The sequence below is a fragment of the Cygnus olor genome, chromosome Z (genome assembly GCF_009769625.2).
Source record: "Cygnus olor isolate bCygOlo1 chromosome Z, bCygOlo1.pri.v2, whole genome shotgun sequence".
Lineage (NCBI taxonomy): Eukaryota > Metazoa > Chordata > Aves > Anseriformes > Anatidae > Cygnus > Cygnus olor.
Genome location: NC_049198.1, coordinates 75,245,626 through 75,267,800, shown reverse-complemented (window position 1 = coordinate 75,267,800; position 22,175 = coordinate 75,245,626). Strand labels below are relative to the sequence as shown.

The window sequence follows — 22,175 nt, the reverse complement described above, 5'->3', positions numbered from 1 at the left end:
AATCAGAAAGGTAAAAGTGTGAGAACTCATGGGCTGAGATGAAGACATTTTACTAGGTAAATCAAAAGCTGCACATGCAAGCGAAGCAAAACAAGGAATTCATTCACTGCTTCCCATCAGCAGGCAGGTGTTCAGCTACTTCCAGGAAAGCAGGCCTCATCACACCTAAGAGTTTGTTGAGAAGACAAACGCCATCACTCTGAATGTACACACACACCCCTCCTTCTTTTCCACTGCTTTTACTGAGCATGATGCCACATGGTAAGGGACATCCCTTTGGCCAGTCGGGGCCAGCTGTCCTGGCTGTGTCCCCTCCCACCTCCTTGTGCACCCCCAAACTCCTCGCTGGTGGGGCAGCACGAGCAGCTGTGGAAAGGCCTCTGCTCTGTGTGCGCACTGCTCTGCGACAACTAAAAATATTGGTGCGTTATCAGCATTGTTTTTGTCAAAAATACAAATTACAGCTTCATACAAGCCTCTACAAAGACAATTAACGCTATCCCAGCTGAAAACCATGACATCCTTCTAACCCAGTATCATCTCTGAGAGCAAGGGCAGAAGAGGCAACAGCAAGAGCACATGAATTTGATGAGTTTCTGTGATCTTTCCTCCTCATACACACTCAGCATTCATAGGTCATTCGATCAGACGAGTTGAAAGGTACATCCCTGCTTTTTTAACATTTACAGACTACTTTCTATGGCTGCTAGAACATGACTGAGCTAGATTTTTTTTTTTGTAGCTTGTCTGATCAGTGGGTGGTATTTGCTGGTTTTCATGTGCTTTAGATGATTGAATGGGAGACAGACGAGTCTTCTCTGAATATTGCCATTATGTTGTGCCTGGTAAGAAAAAAAGAATGTAAACTGTTTTCACAGGACAGCATGATACAGATGAAATGAGCTATTCTGCTGTAGTAATGGGGTGAACGAATGCAGAGAAGGGGATATGGATGACGAATAGCAGGAAACAGTGATAGCTAAGATGGGGGCCTGCTACGAGTTGAACGCTTTGCATTACTGCACTTTAAAAGTGTTCCATTATTATCTTCTGACTAAAAACTTAGACAAACAGCTTTTATTTAAAACTCTTTCATTAGAGTTGCTTTCAGTTTGAGGTAGAATCTGGAAGTTAATGTTAAACCTCAGATTTAACACTTCCCATGAAACTCCATATAAGAACTAGGACACCTCCCTGCTGGAAAGTTTCCAAGAAGATATGACTGTCTCTCATATATGAGAAATTGGCGAGGAATAACCATTTACATCAATACTTTGGATCTGTCTTCAATTTTGTCTTCATATCCTAAAATCATGCTTTCTCATCAGAAGTAAGGCAAAAATTTGCTTGGGCAATTTCCATTATACATATATATGTGTGTGTGTTTGTGTGCGTGTTAAAAATATACAAAAAATCTTCATCTTGCATACCTTCTCAGCAAAATATGAATAGACCATCACTTCATGAAAAGAAATAGCTCACAAAATGTTTTAAGTATGTTGCTTAAAAAGGTGTCTTCTCACCATAGTTTGGGCAGAGTCACATATATCTAATGCGTCATTATTCAAATAATGGTTTTGTGTAAAATAAGCAACTAGTTGTAAGGCAACTGTATCAACTATTTGTTTAAAATGCATTGTTCCTGTGTTCAGATACCTGTACTGTTCTTGTGCTTTGGGTCCTGTGTAATCTACTTCATTTCTTGGTAGACTAATGTACATTAAGGAAATCACTAGAATCTGTGCAAATTTGCATATGTGCAGAACATCAATTAATTATACTGCAGTACATAATAAATGTTATAATCTTTTAAAATCTTACAGTATTTCTTTATCTGCTTGCAGATAAAGAAATGCTTGCAGATCTGTTTGCAGTACCTTTTCTTCTCAAATTTCTTATATCTGGAACCACAAAGGCAGAAAGTTTAATTTTGCCATAAAATCACCCTTAAAAAAAAAGACATGTCTTTGGAGCATTCTAGTAAAAACAGATTTTGATTTTACCAACTTGCATCTCACTAAAATAGCACATATACCACTCTGGGTATGTGGAACAAATATTCAAGAGTGCAAAGGTTGGGAGGGGGCAGGAGTAATGGGGCAGAAGGACTAAGTGAAGAAGCTCAAAAGCTTATACATTTGTATCTTTGTGTATTGTGCACTAAAAAATTAATATTGGTACATACAGTAGCCCAGCTTAATTCATCCTACAAGAGTACTTGCAAGAGTCACTTGTTTCATTTGTAGCAAATCTTCCAACCTGACAGATACTCAGCTTTTAAATTTGCAGAAAAGACTGGAGATACAGACTTCCCCATAGGCATCACAAAATTCGTATCTGTGGAAGACGTGTATTAAAACACTGTTGTTTTTTTTTGTACTTAGATTTCTAGTAAATATAAGGTGTCAAATGAAACTACGAAAGCTACATATTCAACTACCAGAAATCAAGCAACTTTGTTGACAAAGCTGAATTCTGCCTCCTCTGCATAAGTCTTATCACGTTGGACTTAGGAAGTGGCACAGGGTCCTCTTTAGTTTGTATATGCCAGTCCAAACCAATTTTGCATTTTGGAGACAGAAACAGATTCAACAGGACAGTATTAGTTCAATTCATAGGCCATTTGGCCCATCAGCTAATGCATCTAATTTATCTCTGTTAAGTATCTCTTATTTTAATATATTTCTGTGCTATACACCTGTGCACTTTATCATCAGCTGCATCCAAAATGAACATGTACTTAAGGAAAAGTGAAGTGGAATTACATCACAAGCTAAGGATTGCTTTCTTGTTTGCTGTTTGCATTGTCTAATGCAACCAATTAATTGTATGCACTAATAAAGTTCTTTGAGACAATACTGTATAAAATCCACACATTTTCAGTCTATATAGATTAAAGATAAACATACAGATAATTCTATGAGATATCATTATCTTTCATGTGTCTATTTGTGATGACTGAAAAATAATATTGCACTTTAGAAAAAGAACCTGATATTATATTTGAAGCTCACCACATTGAAAAACACGGAGGACTATTCTTGCAGTATTTGATAAGAAGTACTGAAAAAAGGAAATTCAAATGAAATTAATCACTTTTCTGTCTTGAATTTCATAAAATTTTCAAGCTTCTAGATCAAGCCATTAGTTTCAATTTGCTCACTAAGGCATGCACAGAAGGGAAATTTTTTAGACAGTTAAACAACCTTGTCAATTAGATGTTTAATGAATTAAGATGAACTGAGAGACATTCTCAAATGGCATCTGTTGATAAAGAAGTGGCTGCGTTTCTTGAAGTCGCAAGTGTCACTAATGAGTACTCTGTTAGGACTAATTAAATTTGTGTATTTAAGGCCAAGCTGTGATTTGTAGCTCTGATGTCCTCTAGAAGCTACAATGCAAATCCCTGAGCAAAAAATTCAATTCTGCTGTGTGATGGGACACAGTAAAACATATAGGTATATGAAACTAGCTAAATTTATGAGAGGCTGCTTTGATTTTTTTCCTAAAACTTGCCCTGTTTAATCATGTACTTTTCTGAGCATGTTTTCTGGGCAAAAGAATGAATGTATGTCTTACAATGTTGGTGTATAAATACTTTGTGATTTAGTGCTTTAAAATATGTGCTTATTGCTTTTAATTTTTTTCTTTGCTAATCCTGACGTTATCTTGTGTGCTTCTTGCAGATGTAAATGAATGTGAAGCTGAACCCTGCAAGAATGGTGGAATCTGTACAGATCTTGTTGCCAACTATTCCTGTGAATGTCCAGGTGAATTTATGGGGAGAAACTGCCAACAGAGTAAGTATTGCCATGTGTTTACATCTCTTTTTTAAAAAAATGTTACTATTTTCTTTGACAGAAACAACTACAGAATACTGTAGAAATATTTAACTGGTCTACAAAAACATATTGCTTAAAATAATCATGTTATTCTTTTCTGAATGGGGGAAATTTAAAAGATCAAATCAGCCGGGCATTCAAGTAAAGCATCAGATATGATGGAAACATTTGCATGGTAAAATTATTATGTAAGAGTCAAATGGAAAGCTGTCTGTAGAGTAAAGAAGAAAAATATAAAAACTGATTCGCACTAAGGGTTCAATCTATCCAAGTATTATGTCTTCAACAGTAGTTATTAGCAAATACCAACAACTGTAAGAGCAGGGCATGGAAATACAGTACTTCCTCTGATGTGTCTGCATCATCAGACTGTTTTCAGCTCAGGGGAATTCCTGAGCCTAAGCCTGGGCCTGCTCAATTGATTTGGTACCTGGAAGAATGGCCCTCAGAGGCTTGTTCTCCAAGCATTTGTTTAACTTCTTTTGAAATCACCTAAAAACCCATGATACCCTCTGGCAAGGTGTACCACAGATTGTCTACCCATTCTGTGGAAGGAAAACAACAGCTTTTGTTGTTGTTTTTTGACTCTGGCTCTGGTTTTAATTGAATATCATGCATAAAATAGGTGTCAGGCAAGTAAGGTACAGACCTGAAAGGAAGACAAAAGCAGCCAGGTGGGAGATGGACCACTGGTTTACAGAGAATTCACTAGTGGAGTTAATCCAGGAGCTGTCTGTCCTGGGAAGAGCTGCCTGTGCTTTTATGAATAACATTGATTATGAGTTCACTATAAAGATCAGATTCTGAAAGTCTGGGTAATCCTGAAAACCAAAATAAGGTCAGACAGATTTTATAAAGATTATAAAGAGTTAAGGTAAAAGTAATATCTTACTTAAATTGGTATTTATAAAATACTTTAAAATATAGATATTCAAATAATTCAGTTATACCACTTTTTATTCATCTATATTCATATATATTCAGTATATTCATATGTACGTTATTCAGCTCAGTGTATGAAGAGTTATAAATAAATAACAAATGATTAACAATGGGAATAATGCTTGTATTGACTGGAGATCTCTGAACTACCCTTGTTGAGGAAACTAACGATATCCTTCTACTTCTTTGGCACAGCTCACAAACTTTTAGCACTCATCTGCTTTTGAGCTAGCTTCAGCACAGGTGGCATTAAAATGGTAACTCTCCTTTTTTATGCCAGCAATATTATTCTGCAGTATACCAGTTCCAATAGCTGGTGTTGTAAATATCCACTTTTTTCATGAGAAGTTTAGTTATGCCGTTACACCTAATTATGTAATTACAGGTAGTAATTACACATTCTAATTACACCATTAGAGTATTACACATATTTACAGTAATCATACAATTAAATACTGTTACACTAATTATGTAAATGACTGATTGCTGTCTCAGAATTACCTCACAAAGCTCAAGAATTGCTAATCCACACCACAGAATATGTAAAGTATCCTAGATAGAGAAGAAGAAAGACAAAAACATACCATGCAGTCAGCTTTCTTGTCATTGCAAGCCTATTCTCTAGGATGCATTTTAAATGATACATCTAGATTGTATGTCCTAAATACCAATGCTTTGTAATACTGACCTGTTATGTTACTTATCAGCTTGCAGTAGTTTGATGTTATTCCTAGTGCTTCAGCTAAATTTTCTGTCTTTTTATTTTTCTTTTAAATCCACCAGATTTCTCTTAGGTAGTCTCTTAAATAATTCCCTTCCGTTTTGGCTCATGTGTAGCACTCTTCAGATGTGAGACAATGGTTATATTACACCCAGATTCTGTGAGCGCTGTGGTACACTCACCCCAAATCCTTCTGACTAATCCCAAAAGCCTCCCCTAACAGCTAGTGCAGCTAGAGCTTGGAAGCATGAACTATATTTGGACCACCATGACCACCCCCTGTGTCTCCTTCTGCAGAGGATTTGGTATGGAGTTGCTTTCTAGGTGCTTAGCCATGAAGTAAAGTTCTCAGAAGACAAGAAGGTATCACCTGGCAAGCTGATGTGCTTCACACTCCAACAGTGCTTCTGCTTCTGTGGGGCCTTTTTAGCTTTTATTTACCTGTTCTTCTGACTATGAAGTGCTGGCCTGACCTCTCAGGTTGTTTTTTGTTGTTGTTGTTGTTTGTTTTTGTTTGTTTTGTTTTTGATTTTTTTTTTTTTTTGTTTCTGGAGAGGTTTAAATTCAATTTTCATTCTTCTCTATTAGCTATTGCTGTCTTTAGCCATTCAGGCATAAGTGATGTTAAAACCAGCTTTTTCTCATTGCTGCAAAGCACAGGAGGAGGCACAATCAAAGTGATGTGGAATACAAGAGCACCTATTGCTTCAAAAATATTCAATTGTTCTGGAATGAGCTTATCAGCCTGTTAGAGAACCTTTACTGAGCATCTGGTATTTACAAAATTTGCCTGCAGATGTCTAGTAACCATAGAATAGAAAGATAGAACCTTTCTGCATCCTCTGGAGGTAAAAGCTAAACAATATTAATTGCACATTACTTTCCAGATTTCTTAAGGCCTCAGCACGTTCATTGTTACAGCTGCATCTCCTTCTGTTCTTGTACTCTCTGAACCTATTTCTTGCTTCTGTGCTGAATGCAGGCTGTCAATGATGATTACCTCCTTTACAGCTTTCCTTAGTCTTGTGCCTCTATAAATAAATACTAGTTCCAAGACAGATTATCCTGGGCCTGAATATTTTACTTTCTGGATTACAAAATTCTCTTGCAGGCAACAGGGAGCCACTTTCATTGATGTCAGGCTGTTTGCATTATTTAATATGCCTCTGTACTGTTAAAATCTCCCATGAGCAACATGGATTGTGAACTGCAGTAATTTGTGAGTAGTTCCACAGGTAATTTTGTGTTCAGTTTTTATCTAGGAGATGGTACTCTACGGTGGACACATCACAATTTCACCATTGTGCTTTTGGAGATATATTTTCCTGATTGCCAAGCATTACTGCCATTAAAACATATGGCAAATTTTCTCATGCTTTTTCTTTAAAGGTATAGATTAAATTAGTCAATATAAATATTTGTGACTTATACTATAGATCCTTCACCTCCTTTTCTATGTATTCAATGTGCCCATGTGTAGGAAGACTACATTCAAATGAAGTGCTCCAATTTAATTTGTATAACATGTCACAAAACCTGCTCAGCAGTGTACCTGCACAATATTTTCCTGTGTTTTATGTTTTAGTACACTGATGTTAATATTACACTTGATCATCTTCTGCATTCCTCTCCATGGACATAAAAGCAACAATTTTGTATTTAAATGAAAATGTACCTTCTTTCAGTGTCTTCCATACTGAAAAATTACCTAAAGACCTGGCAAATCTAGACAGAAAGAAGCTTTCAAGACTTCTGCTTGCATGCAGCCCTATACTCCCAGGCTGGATGATTTCTAGATGACCTATACATTATGACTTTAAACTGAATCAAGATTTCCTGTTGCTCTCTTATCCAATTCATTAAATAGGCAAGCTCTTGTAATTACTTTTTAATTCCAGAAATTTCTAAGCAGATTTTCAATACTTAGTAGGAAATGGAACAAAAATATCCTACCCTGTTCTGCTGAGTAAAGCAGCCTTGCTTCACTGCTTCTTTGCCTGTCTTGCAGCTTTCATGGCTGCTTTTTCTGAGCTGCCATGTTATCTGTTTGCATTGTTGTCCCAGCAAAAACTGACCCAGGAAATTTTAAAAAGTAATTAATGAATAAGATCAATTCCTTAATCAGGTGAACTGCATGGCCCCACAAGCACTAAACTGGTACAAAGGAATGTCATGGGTCAGAGCCTGGGCATAAAATCAAGACTTAACACCAGCTGAAAATGTTCATCAGCCTAATCAAGAGAGTAGATTTTTTAGTTCATGTTTAAGGCAAAGACAAGAATTCATTGTAGCTTTTGTATTTCTCTTATTTCTCTTCAAAGAAATCTCTTCATATTTGTAGGCTAGAATTTTCAGCTCATTTGCCAAGGATACTACAAACAAAAATTTGGTAAATATATACATTCCTGTTTGTCATTATTTGCATAAGTTCAGGACTTGGTGCGTGGAAAAATTAAGGAGATTGTATGTGTTTGTGTATGTATACGTATGGACATGCGTTACCCTTAGAAAACAATTTACTTTTTTAAATGTATGCAAGGTGGATAATTTATCATTCATACAATGTCCTTGCTAGTTTAGGGAATAATGTGTGGTTAGTCTTACAAAAATGTAAGAATGGAAGGATTTCTGTGCCTAAAAGAACTGTATCAATTTAATATAAAATTAATGCTAATACTTGATTTATGTCCTCCCAGGATTACATAAAGATCTTTTAAAAGAAACATATTAGAAATACATTTTGAAGCTGCAAGAGGGAAAACTTTCACATGTTAAATGTGATTTTAGCCCATGTAATTCAACTCAGTCTAGGTATTTTTTCATGTCCTATTTTGAACTTTTTATATGAACAATAGCAGGAATTATTTAAGAGGTTAAATACATGCTGAAAGACAGGCTAAATGCATCAGAAGTAAGGGTGATGCTTTTTATTCTTAACTATGTCAGCTTATCATGGATGGAACGCAATTTCTGTATTTACGTTGGACAAAAACCCTCTTGAATCTCTGGCTGAAACTAATGAGGTTTGCTGAGGCTGGGAATATGGTCTGGCTGACGTTTCTGTGGGGTATATTGATATGAAAGTGCAGAGAGGCAGAAAAAGTTATAGAAATGACAGAAAGCATTGTTGAAAATGAAATGTTCTCCCAGGCATTTCAATGACCTAGTGAGAAATATTAATCAATCCTTTAACACGTCTAATATTGAGTCTTCAAACAACAAAGCAAGGGCTGGCCCTTCTGCTGCTCTTTGTCCAGACATCTCATATAAGATGCAGAGGTGTGCAAAATTAGGCTCAGCAGATCAGAATGGTAGTTCTTCCTTTCAGCACAATGGGAAAATGAGACTGAACTCTCAGTATTTGATATTGAAATAAAATACTCAGCCCTATGCCTCTGGGTGCATTTTTATCTTGCTGCCGTTGTATTACACAACAATGTCCCACTTTGAAAATACATTTCTTAATATCTAATTTTGATCAGGCAGTAGTGGACACAATCTTTTCTCAGACACCTGACAGAAATTCATTGTAAGATATTCAGACAAGCCCTTAGGACCCAACACGTGTATTTTACCCATTTAATCATCTTCTTGCTACATGAGTCACATAGTGCAGTACGAGCTTTTGGGCTGTGTCAATAACTCATCAACCCCATTTTCAGGCAGCTGCAGCTTGACTTTGTGACATCTCATTTTAGCTTGAACCAACTTGTTGTGGAGACTTTCTTGCCAAATTTCCTTACTTAAATCTGCTGATCTGCTTTGCTCAGGCATTGTGTTATTTCTTGACTCCTGGTGACTCCCAGTTACCCTCTGTAAAGAGGTAGGAAGGTTGCTCTGGGGTTCCTTCTCCTACCTGTCTTCCACCTATCTGCTTCTACAGCCTAAGGGGGAGATACTACCCACCCTTTTATTTAATGTTCTGTATTACTGACATTCACAAAAAGTAGGGAAGAAAAAATACTTACAAAAATATCCTCAGTTCTTGTGTAGGAGGAACTTTTATGTGCATTTTTATGTGTGCCAAAGTCTATGCCAATGTGTATTTCAGCATTTCTAAGCCTGAAAAGAAAAATTGCAACATAACATTATTTTCAAAGTAGCCTTTATAGGCTACTTAAGTCCCTGGTCTGGTCAATAATGTACATTCTTCTTTTACCCAAGTGAAATAATTTGCAGGTATGGCATTGGTACACTAAAAGGAAATAAAAGCCAGAAGAAGCAAATTATTATGACCAAAAAATAATTCCTTAAATGCATATAAAAACACCTTCATTAACAGCACCAATGATTATAAATATATGGAAAGAACAATTCACAGCTGCAGTAAGCTCAACAAAGTTCCCAACAGCCACATCACAGGACCATTTTAGCTGTTTCAGGTACAAGCCCAGTAGGAAAAAATACCTTATTTCAAGGCTTATTATTTATAATGCATAAGTGATTTATTCCAAAATAAATTCATCATGGAGGGTGGCTTGAGATCTGAGTCAGACTGCTATGGTATGTTGCTCCCCCTTGGTGGACACAGAAATGAGCAATGAGAGTAAATCATTTTTAGGGCCATGCAAACCCTCATAATGAAACTGCTTTGAGGTTTACAATGGTTAATGTATGGGACACAAGGTTGGATAGAAGTGAGTATCATATAAACTTTGCAAAAGTTGGAGGTTTGGAAGTTGTTTCATGTTTTGGAGATTCATTTGGACTTCGAATTTCAACCAAGCTGTGAAAGATGAAAATCCGCATTAACCGAAGAGAAAACAGAACAAAACATGGTTACATGAGCCCTAAATGAAATAAAATCTCCAGGCTCAGCACAGCTCCCACCTGCAGTTTTCAGAAGGAGAAGGAAATGTAATATGCTCAGTGATCAACTTCCCACTGAGGCAAGATTCACAGCTCCTGCTGCTTTGGACAGACGGAGAGTCCAGCAAAGCTCCTGTTCCAGGCACTGGTGCAGTGATGTGTAAGATACGTGGGAGGGGAATGAGCGATGCTAGTAGGTTACATCTATTTTAGTCCCTGGCCACCACCATGCTCATTCCATTAGATGATCCAAGGGCTTACAAGAAAAGAAATTCAGAATGTCTCCAGCGTCTCATCGTTAGTTGTGTTAAAAGGAAAACCTGTGTGTAGTCCATCACAACTTGGTGTGGGTTCAGCAGGGGAACAGCAGTCAATCACTGCCTGTCAGAAGAGAGGCAAACGTCTTGCTTCTGTGGCTGCAGACCACCGCATGAGCAGTGGCCTTCAGCCTGAGAGCTGCCCCAGGTGGGTGCACCCCTGCATCTTGGAGGATCAGCCACCACAGCATTACTTACTGCTGTCACTGGTAAGAAAAAAAAAATTGCAGCAACACAACCCTGAGAGAGAAAGCCTTGGTGTCTTTCTGTCCTGCTGCATGTTAATTGAGGCTCAGAAGGGTGCAAGTGAGTTTCAGAATCAAAGTGGAATTAAAGATTTCGAAATTCACAAGTAGCATACAGGATTATTTCTTTGCTGAAAAAAGCTGATGGAATTAATTTTAGTTCAAACACTTTTCCTGTGTATCAATGATTGTTTTCTAGTGTTAGATAATGCTAAATAATTAATAATTAGTTAGATAATGCTAAATGTAATTTAGCTGGCTTTTGGTTTGGTGTAGTTACTTAGAAAATTTGTTTACAGACAAGAAATGATGTGAAACTTTTACAGATGGACAGATTAATATCCATTAGTGATCCAGCAAAATCTGTTTGATAGAGCTTCTCCGTAAGTACGATTTTCCTTTGTTGGCAAATCTGTGCAGTTGATGGCAACACTGCATGCCTTCAATGAAGATCAGCTTCAGTGTATGTAGTCTGTAATACTTATATTGTAATATTTGTAATCTATTGCTGTTCTGATAATATCTATTCCAGTCTGTGCACCTGTTACTAAAACCTAATTTTATAATTTCTCTGTTCCTATTTTTATTCAATCCATTTAACCCATCCATGTTTTGAAATATAGGCATAGCAAAAAATTAACCATGTTGTAATTCATTATATCCAAGCTGGAGAAAAGCACATATTGATGGGAAAAATATCTTTCTCTCTGGATAGCAGTAAAATTACATACAGGAGATTACTTACAAATTTTACTGTGATTGCTGAAATCTCTTCCTCTTCTACATTCCTCTTTCCTGCCCCAGTCCTTCCAGTCTATGAATATAAAGTCATTAATACTGTCTTCTTGGATTCCATCACCACCACTATCATCACCACAAGGGAAAGCCCTAAAACTCCTTTTTAGTTAATTTTAATTTTAATCTTTAATTTTTCCTTCAGGTATGAGAGAGTGCACTTGAGAGAGTGCTGCTTTTTATTCATTTTTAGACACAGTAAGTTGTTTCCTTGATAAAAAGTGTCAACAGGAAAACCTACAAGGATTAGCCTCCCTTCCCAAAGCACGTGATGGAATCCCTTCAGCCCCTTCTCATGTGTGCTGAAGTTGGTGCTGGATGTCTGACCCAGTTCTCCTCAAGGCAAGATGGGGCACAAGTTATGTGATACATTTTAAAAGCTATGGTTTAGTGTTAGACGTGCAAATATAACTGCTGGAAGTAAAATACGATTTAATAATGAAATGTGGCATATGTAGTTTGTGTGAGGCTAAATCTTTCTAGCTTTAATTGCACATTGCTTTAAAAATTGAACCAATAGATTTTGATCCTATTCATTACTAGCATTTAGTCATCATTTACCCTGCATCATCTTCGTCCCCTCTGCAACATACAAGGAGAAGCAGACCCCAACGAATTCACCAAAACAGTTTACGGAGTGGGAAGCTGCCTAAGTTAGCCAACTTGAAATGTTGAGGAAAAGTATAATTTTTATGAAGAGTGAAGACTGCACCTGTCAACAGTGTTTACCCTCGAAAGAAGTAATGCAGAAGAGTGTTTCGTCTTGGGAAAGCAGAGATGTCACTGTGCTGGTCTGTGGCCCAGAAAGAGGTCTGGGGAGAAGAAAATTCTGGTCTCTGATTAATTGACATCTTTTATGTATAGTGAAGCACCTTCAGAAGACAGTGTTGAGTTAAACTTATACCTCCTGCAAGACCCTCAACCCAAGCTTCTCCTTTTTGCAGGCTGAACTTCATCCTTCTTTGTGTGGTCGGACACAAATGCATGCCTGATGAAGTTACTGCAATGAAGTGCTCATGTTCCTTCTTGTTCTGGATTTTGTTCTGAGGTTAGGTCCTCTTCTTCAAAACAACAAGTTGAGGAACGATGAATTTCTCCTGCTCTGTCAATCCTACCGCAGTTCAGCTAGCTGATCAGCAACCAGCATTGCAATGCACACATTTATCCAAAAGGATTTCAAGTCACGGAAGACTTTACATAGGGTAACTTACACAAGAAAGGCAGTAAGATGTTTCCAGGTCACATAGGCTCTTTGCATTGGTGCTGAGGAAATAGGATGAAGAGGTTATTGCAAATTTAAATGGGAGGTGTACATTTTAATACCATATTATTAATATTTTTTTGAGAAGTCATTATGGATAGATAGCATAGTTTAGTGTAATCTATGCAGTATTGAATTAAAATAATCAAACAACTTGTCTGTGGTAATTACACTGTAATTTTGCTGAGTAACTTTGTTGTTTATTTGGTATTTCATAATACTAGTATTTTCAGCACAGTGGGGTTTCCTTGCTCTTTCTCAGCCACCAGAACCTAACACATCAAGATGAAATTGCAAACAGAGTTATGCTGGTTTATGTACTGCTGACAGGTAGCTTCCCCTTTGCCATTTGATATAGGATTTTGTGATTTTTTCTCTTTAGTCATAAGAAGTGAAAAATACTAAGTTAATCTATATATTTCCAAACGTCTAGGCATTTTGTGAGAGGATTGTATCCACAAATCAAATATTTATTTATGCTTTACTTATGAAAAAAGGAAAATGCTAAAAAAAATGGATTTTGGTGAGTGGATGGTGTTTTCTAATATCTTCCACCTCTTCTCTAAACAGCTGCAACAAAAAAATCATACCTATCTAGTGGTTTCACTGACCACGTTTCTTCTGGGGGACTACAGAAAAGGGAATATTGTTTCATAGCTTGTCAGCTTAGAAATACAACCCTGTTCTTGGCAGTCCACTAACAAACATTTTTATGTCTCTATAATATTAAATTATTGGATAATTAGGTTTTCTACAGGATGCTGAGTAAAGAGCCTATAAACTATATTAAAAGGAGATGCCTTCTGAAGGAGTAGCTTTTTAAAGTCTAGTTTCTATTCTTAATTGAACCGTTATACTTATTCATTATGTATACAGTGTGTTTTCCTGGGGAGTGATTTTTAAATAGTCTATTTACATGAATGACATAATGGATTTCTAGCTAAATTTCACTACTGTTCTATTGTAAATTTCTTAAGAACATAAAACCCATCATACTTAGTCAGATAGTTCATGTCTGTCTGGTTTACGGTTATGTCTCTGACAATGGCAGTGACAAACATTATTTAAGGAGGGAAGGTAGGTTTGAGAACTTTCTGTCATTTGTTGCTCTCATGTGTTCTCCAGGTCAACAGTTCCAGCAGTGGGAATATCAGAGGGTATGTCCCTGGACCATCCTATTGTGCCTGAATTTCCCTAGTTCCTTTTTGAACCTGTTGGTTCTCTGTGTGCCTCTAGAAGGCTCCAGAAAATCACTGCCCACTGTGCAGAGAAGTAATTTCTTTTATATGTGTTAAACTGATTTCCTGTGAATTTCAGCGAGTACTTCCTATTTTCTGTATTCTGGATGTGATGAACAGCACTGCATTCATCTTGTCCGTTTTTCTGTAAAGTTCACTCATATCTGTCCTCAGCCTTTTCTTCTCCAGCTTGTGAAGTCCTAGTTTTATTCCTTTTTCCTAAGATACCTGCTGTTTCCCTTTAATCATTTGAGTTGCTGTTCTCTGTACTTCCTCCTGATCTTCATGGGATATAGAGGCTAGACCTGTACATGTTATGTGGTCACACCAGAATTTCATACACCTGTAAAATGATAGTCTATGCCTTGTTCTCCAGGCTTAACTTTTTTTTCAGCTCTATTTTGGCAGGAGCTGTAGCTGCAATTTGAGCCAATGACTTCAGAGAACTCTTGATGATGACTCTGAGATCTTTGTTTTAAGTTGTGATGGCAATTTCCAAGTTCAGTATTGTGTAGGCACAGTTTATTTTTTTTTGTTTGGTTTGATTTTTTGTTTGTTTGTTTGTTTTCCTAGGTGTGATATCTTCTATTTGTGTACACTGGGGATCATCTGTCACCCTTTTTACAACTCATTAAATTTTTTCTGCCATTCTGGAGCTGCTCACCATCAAAGTAGCATTTGATCAAGAGACTTTAATAGCTTCAAACTTGTCAGTTTCCCCATTCACAATTTTCTCCAGGCCACTGATGAGTAAAACTGATGCAAGCACTGATCACTAGGGGATCCCACTGCTGACATTTCATCCTGAAAAGCTGCTTCCTATTCTTTAATTAGATTTCAGTCTATGGAAGGACCATATCCCCACTCACTGGCAAAAGCCTTTGGTATGGAACTTTCTCAAATGCTTTCTGAAAATCCAAGTATATTATTTCCACAGTATCTCCTTTATCCCAGAGCACATTGCCACTGTTAAAGAACTCCATCAGAGGAAGCAAGATTGCTGTTTACAGAGGTCATGATGGCTCTTTTCCAGCAGATTGCCTTTAACCAGGTACCTAGTGATCTTATTCTCAATTACAGACTCAGCAACTTACAAGATATGGAAGCAGACTCACACGTCTGTAGTTCCCACAGTGCACCCTAGGGATATTTTTGTAGATGGGAATAAAGCACTGATTTATTGGTATAGCTCTATAGTGAAAGTCTCTAAATATAGTTTCTTCATCCAGACACAATTTCTAAAAACACTAAGTCATGAAATCACATTACCACTGGAAAAATCAAGTGATTATTAGGTGACAAAAGCACTTCAAAAATGCTTTTGCTTCCACTTTTTAAAATCTCAAACCACCTAACAATTGCCTGACTATTTTTATGCTGTTTCCTCAGCAGGGAGCATGTAGACCAAGTAAAGGCCAAGACAGAATTTTACAACCTTACTATAAAACTATGGAGAGAGGATTTAGTAATGGAAGCATGTGATAGGCACTTAGCAGTAGTGACACTGTTGAGAAGTAGAACATAACATCTAATTTCTTTATATTTGATTAGTTCTGATAGCCATTGCTTATACACATGAACTGTATTGACCAGTACAATAACAGAATAATGCGCCGTGGTTGGCTGAGATGCTACATCAGCATAAAAAGCATTTAATCTCTTTGGACATATCAGCAAATAGGTAGCAATTCTTCCCATTACTGTCTGAAAAGCTGTCTTCTGTTGAATGGAACATAAGTAATCACTTCATTTTCATGTCAGCTCCTAGAGATTTGAAGCTTAATACAACATCATCTGGAAAGTTTGCTTGTCTGGAAGTGTCTGTGCATTCATTAGTTGCTACTGATATAAATTGTTAAAGATGTTGCCTTTGACATACAGTACTTTATGTGAAGACATGAAACAAGATTAATCATATTCTTCACCTCAGTGCCAACTACCAGACTGGCTAGTGACATTTGGAGTCATGCTTCAGAATAATAATAAAAATGTTCATAGGTCAAGAAAATCTATTTTGTTTAGTTTCAAATCTGAGAAGCAAACTTAGGGCAATAAATGTTTTCTGTTAATCAGATTTCAGAGCTGAATGGCTCCATAAACTTACCAGAGCCAGTCAAAAATATGCTATTCCATTGCACAGTTAGGAGTCACCTATAAGTAATAAACCTGTTTTATGTTTTTTATCTGGTAATAGGTAAAAGCAATCTGAAATAAATGTCGTTGTGAGTACTCCAAGTCTACTGAAGTGCAAAATAAATGGGGTTTTGTAAATACTATTTTATGGTTTCACCTTGTGTTGTGATGTACTAGAAAGAGGGACACATGGTCTGTTACCATGTCTAAGGAAAGTGCTGATTAGATTCTTTCAATGAGAATGAAAACATTGATTTAGTCTTGCCCATGGGATTAGTCGACAGAACAACAATTAACATGAGTTGCTACAACCAAGTTACTCAATATCACTCTAATCATAACATTGGATTGTGGAAAAAATGCTTGAGCTGCATGGAGTGAGCAAACAATTTGTTTAGGTGAAGATTGATTGAAATAGCCAATAGCTAAAAAGTGCGACATTGAGCTTGTGATCTGCAGCTGTATCCCCACTGCGTTGCACTCATCAGCAACATTCAGACTTCAGTCCAGGTTGAACTGCTGAAATTCACAGCACTGCTTCACTTGAGCTAGAGGTTTTTAGCAAGATCAGATTTATAGCTAAGGTGGATGTGGTAGTATACCATCCTTTTTGGGCAACAGTGATCTTTATATTCGTATTACAGATCTGAAAAACTTTAATATTTAAGAAGTCAGTGCTCCATACACAGGTCTTGCACAATTTAGGATTCATTCCAAGTGAAAATCTACTTCTGTGGGGGAGGGACTGCAGAGGGCTTAAGCTGTGCTAGTGTTTAAAAGTGATGCTTTAGGAGATGATACAAGAAGATACAGCTACTAGTGAGGGGGGAGAAAAAAAAAAAGCTGTCATGAAGTTGAGAGAAGATTAGATGTCAGTAAGAATGTGCTTGACATAAAAAAGGAGGCCAGTGCATTCAAAAAATGTGTATGTAGGAATATACCTATAATGCCTATGTTATCTCTAGCTGCACTGGTACACAGTGCTCATGGCTACCAAAGCCAAGCCATGAGTCAGTTATCAGATAAGTGACTACCCTTCACATTACCTTCATACAATATGTTTCCTTTGTGCAAGTGCGAAGAAGGTAAACTCAGTGTAAAAAGCCAGAGTGCTTCCAGTAATTTCAGCTGTTCTTCAGTCCATCAGAGTGTACATTTAGAGATACAGTCTGCCTGTATATGCAAAAGACGGGGTCCTCTGCAAAATGAAAAAGTCTCCTTCACTGCTTCTACCTTCAGCTGGAAATGTGAGATGTAAGTCCTACAAATGGAAATCCTGTTTTCTTAAATATGCTGATTATCCATGCAGCTCACTGCAAAAATTTAATTTGGTACAGGCAAACAGACAGACTTTTTAGTAGGCCAGGTATCATTTTAACAGACTGTGATAGACTGAGACTGAAATATATTCATACTTAATTTTACCAAGAAAAATATGGGCAGCAGACACATTTGCATAAAGAGAGTTCTGCTTATGAATGGCTCCCAAGTAGAAAAAGTGCTAAATCAATGAGAAAATTATTTGTTATTTCACGTAGCACTGTATATTGTGGGATAAAGTAAGGTAGACAGGGGAAAATCCCCCCCTGCTGCAAATCAATGACTCCAAAGTCAACAGAACCACCTCAGATTATTCCTGCTCAGAAAGAGACCCTCTGAGGTGGTGTGGCTTTCCAGGACTTACCAGCTCAAGAACATGGATCTGAAAAGACGCTGGAGTAGCTACCCTTCAGGACCACACAGTCAGATAAACGTTGAGGTTGTCAGGGATCTCTGGGAACATCTGAAACAAACAGACTGCTTTTTTTTTTTTTTTTTTTTTTTTGAGTATCTCCATAGATGGGGCTACAAAACCAATATAAGCAACCTGTTCCAGTGTTTGACAGTTAAAAACAAACAAACAAACAAACAAACAAACAAACATGTTATATTGCATTCAGAGGGTATTTCCTGCCTTTTAAGTTGTTCCCATTGCCTCTTTCACTGGGCACCGCAGAGGAGATTCTGGCTGCTTTGCCTTTATTCACACCCATCAGGTATTTATACACGTGCATAAGACCCCCTGAGCCTTCTCTTTAAGAGAATGCTGTAGGACCCAGTAGCAGAGTCCCACAGAAAGAGTCTAAGCAGCCAGTTTGGGGTAGATACCTAACTTTCAGATGGCTGAAGGTTGCTCATGTGAATCATGGCCCTTATATTTCCTTTGTTTGATTAGCTAGTTCTTCATATAAATACTTTGGAATAATGTCCTGCTTATGGTGAAAAGAGATGTGATTAAGGAAAAAGCTTGGTACAGAAAAAATGTATATATAGAAATGTTTCACTTTTGTTTAAAATACTTCATGGATTGACAAATATGACATTTCATTGTATTACACTATGGCAGTAATGAAAAATTGCTTTTACTGCTCATATACAAAGATTGATTTTGAATCTTCGTTTGGAATTTGTTTCACCGTAATAAAAGACCATGACCTTTAAATTAATTCTGTATTTTTTAACATGGCTTCAGACCCTGATCCTAAAGGCTGCTTTACATGAATATAAGGTTATACCTACATGAAATGGCTTCCAGAAACAAGATCTAAATGCTGTTATCTGAATTTCCAGTTATTAAAAAGTTAGATGTTTTATAGAAGAAGACAGAAACAGTTTAGAGGCCATGAGAACTGCCATTTCTGGATAGACAGTTTTAAATAACAGCCATTTGCATTCAGCTCGTGTTCTCTACTGTGGTTATTGCTCATATTTAGTGTTTTACTTCAACAGTATATTGCAGGATATTCCCATATTTTTACTTCTTTCTGTAGAACATGTATTCCATCATAATGTAGAATTCATATTAGCGCCACTAGTAGTTTTTAAACAATTTCAATGAATACATGCTGTAACTAGTAATGTTGTAATTTCTAGGAACAGTTGCTGTTCTTCTGAGGGGAAAAAAAAAAAAAAAGGCAGGAAGAATGTCTCTAGGCAGCAAAATGAGATTTGCCACTTGAAAAGCACAGACGCGTCTCTGTTGAGGCAAGGGAACATTCTGATTGTCAGGCTGGCTTGCAGGAATGCTAATTACATTGATGTTGTAATCCCATTGATTTTCATTGTAGACCTGCTAGAAAAAAAAGGAAATTGACTTTCATTGTAACTATATCTTGTCTTTCCAGTCTTATTTCCAAGAGAATGCATTTTTTTTCAAATTTGTTTTTTTGGAACAGGCAGATTTTGAGATGAAGCGATCATTCAGTGCATATATATGTACACATGTCATGCACTACCTTTAAATTAGCAGTAGCTGATTAATTGTTAAAAAAAAAATAGTATCAGCATCTGGTTCCTGTAACTATTTCAGAGAACCTGTTCAGAACTTCAAAACAGTCAGGTAGTCAGAATCCAGATATTTCACCACTACTGATAGGATTTAACAAAAGTTATAAAGGAAATCAATGAGATTTCCTGTTCAATTAGCACCTATGAAATTACCATTCCCACCAAGCCAGCATGACTGTAAGAGTGTGTGTTTGTGTCAGCAGGTTACTCCAGAAGATGGGCAGAATATGAGCTTTCCAAGTAGTGAACCTCATTTCGCAGCAGTGGTGTGAATATTCTTTAGCTTGATTTTTTTTTCCCCAGGAGTTCTGAAAACTGCTGGAAAATTTAATACTTCTAGTTTAAGATAAGATTATCCACCCTATTTATAGAAATTACTAGTTGGTCTAGTACAAATGTGACTGAAAAAAAGTATCTAATTTGGAATGGATTTAGGAGGAGAAGGGGATACAACACAATATAATACATGTGCCATATATATGTTTTTATGTATGTGGTACATACTCCATAGACAATCAAGCAAACAAGCAAACAAAAAACCTACATGTTATTCAAGACAGATAAAAGTGAATATAAAAACAGGGAAGTCTGAAAACAATTTTCTGTAACCACACTGAAATCAGGCTGAACTTCTGCAGAATACCATGTCTGATGAGCAAATTTACTAATATAGCTGGAAAACTACGAAGTTTTCCTGTATTCTTCAAAGAAATATTTCAATCTGCACCTGTGAGAGGGAGAAAAGTGCATGGATTGCACAGGGTTCAGTAGCAAATGAAAGGGTTTGTTTTGAAATGCAATTGGGTTGATAATTTTATTTTTTAAATGCCTAAATTATACTTAGATTGGCTGTGCTGTGCCACAACCATTTACAGTGACTAGAAGCAAAGGAGATAGTTCCACAATTGCACAAGTCTCCTCCACGTACAGCTTCCCAAGTCCAGATCCACAAAAATCCTTGGGATTTGTAAATAGAATTTGGAATCACATATCTTTTCAGTCTAAAATAGAAAAAACAATTATTGTTGTACAGCATTAGGGGCTATGGTTTCTGTATCTGCCATTCATTATGTGTGAAAGTATGACCACACGTCAATTACTTTGTAGTGCGACTTGAAAGTTTATATGAATTTATCTTCTAGAATAAATATGTAGTTTAATTTTTGTGAATTTTTTTTAATGCTACTTCATAATTTCTATTTTATTCAGATTAATCTTAGTAGTGTTTAACTGGCTATGTTATATAAAAATGGTTAATGTCACTACTCAAACATGGTAGAGATGTCATTTTTCACAGTGCCAACTTCAAATGTAAAAATCATTTTCCACATAAAGATTAATATATTTCTAAACAAGAGCTCAGCAGAGTAGTTTGAGAAACTAAATTCCCCATACTCCTTACTGCAACATAATTTAAATGTTTATTTTTTCACAAAAGTCATATTTCTGCTTGAAAACAAAATAGAATGAATGTAATGCATATCTCTGAACTGTTGAATGCTGTAACCTGAATAATTCATGATATAAGCTCAGAGGAAGAAATTTATTTTTGGTGTTTAGATGGCACATGTGTCCTTTCTGAAATCACCATGGAGTGATGGTAATTTTCTGCTGTGGCTGTAAGTTGGCCATACGCAATATTGTCAAGATTCACCTCATCGCTTTTCTGGTTTCTAAATTCCTCCCTGGATTTTGGGTTATGACTCCATTTATCTCAATAACCGGTAGGCGAGGAGAGCCATGCTCTTTCTCTCCTTGAGTTCGGCTGTGTGTTTGGCATACATCGTGGCTGTTTGGCACCCCCAGGTAGAACAAAGAACAGTGAAAGCAGACAGGGGACATGCTGTCAGATAGAGCAAAGTCTGTTGCCCGAAGAGTACAGTGCTGTCCATGCTTGTGGAGTTAGGACAAGAAATAGTAAGACAGAGCAGGGAAGATTCAAGTTGGGCAGCAGTCGAACACTGAATAGGGTTGTGCAATGCATTCAGAAAACATTTGTTGGGAATTACATGGATTTAGTTTATGTGTCTTGGGATAGAGATTTTTCCAGTTCATCTGAAACCTTATTTTTTTTTATAACAGAGACCCGTAAACAGCGTGGCTTCATTGTGGAAGTTTGCTTTCCAGGCCAGTTCCATTAAAAGCATCTTGAATGTGCCTAGGGATGCTATTAATGCCATTAATGTTTCTGAGTTCAGTACAAAACAACTCTTCATGAGGCAGTACTAAAAATACATATATTTTTCTGGCTACAGCTTTGCAGATAAGAGATTTTAGATATACCCTTCCTGTTGAGTTTAAGAATAAACATGTTTGTTCAGAATAAAGTCCAACAGTCCTGCCTCAGATGGTGAGATGAAGTGAATGCTAAGTAAAAGAGCATGACAAAATGGGCAAGCACTAACTGGTGGTTCTCCCCTCACATTTTCCCAGCTTCTGGCTGCTTAGGGACTTTGTAAATCAGAAGTTGTATTTTCCTTTAATTTTATTCCTGTTGGATAGGTTCCCTCTTTAACCAGGTCATATGTGGTAATTCCCCAGACTT

The 22,175-nt window shown here is 36.9% G+C and overlaps 1 protein-coding gene across 2 annotated transcripts in view; it reads left to right on the top strand.

Annotated features, from left to right (window-relative positions):
• The window catches only part of EDIL3 (EGF like repeats and discoidin domains 3), a 265,674-nt gene that overhangs the window by 162,429 nt on the left and 81,070 nt on the right, over window positions 1–22,175 (top strand). For both annotated transcript variants that reach the window (XM_040541409.1, XM_040541408.1), the window contains one exon: window positions 3,687–3,800. In XM_040541409.1, coding sequence (XP_040397343.1) covers window positions 3,687–3,800 — 114 coding nt within the window. The remainder of the gene's footprint in view (window positions 1–3,686; window positions 3,801–22,175) is intronic.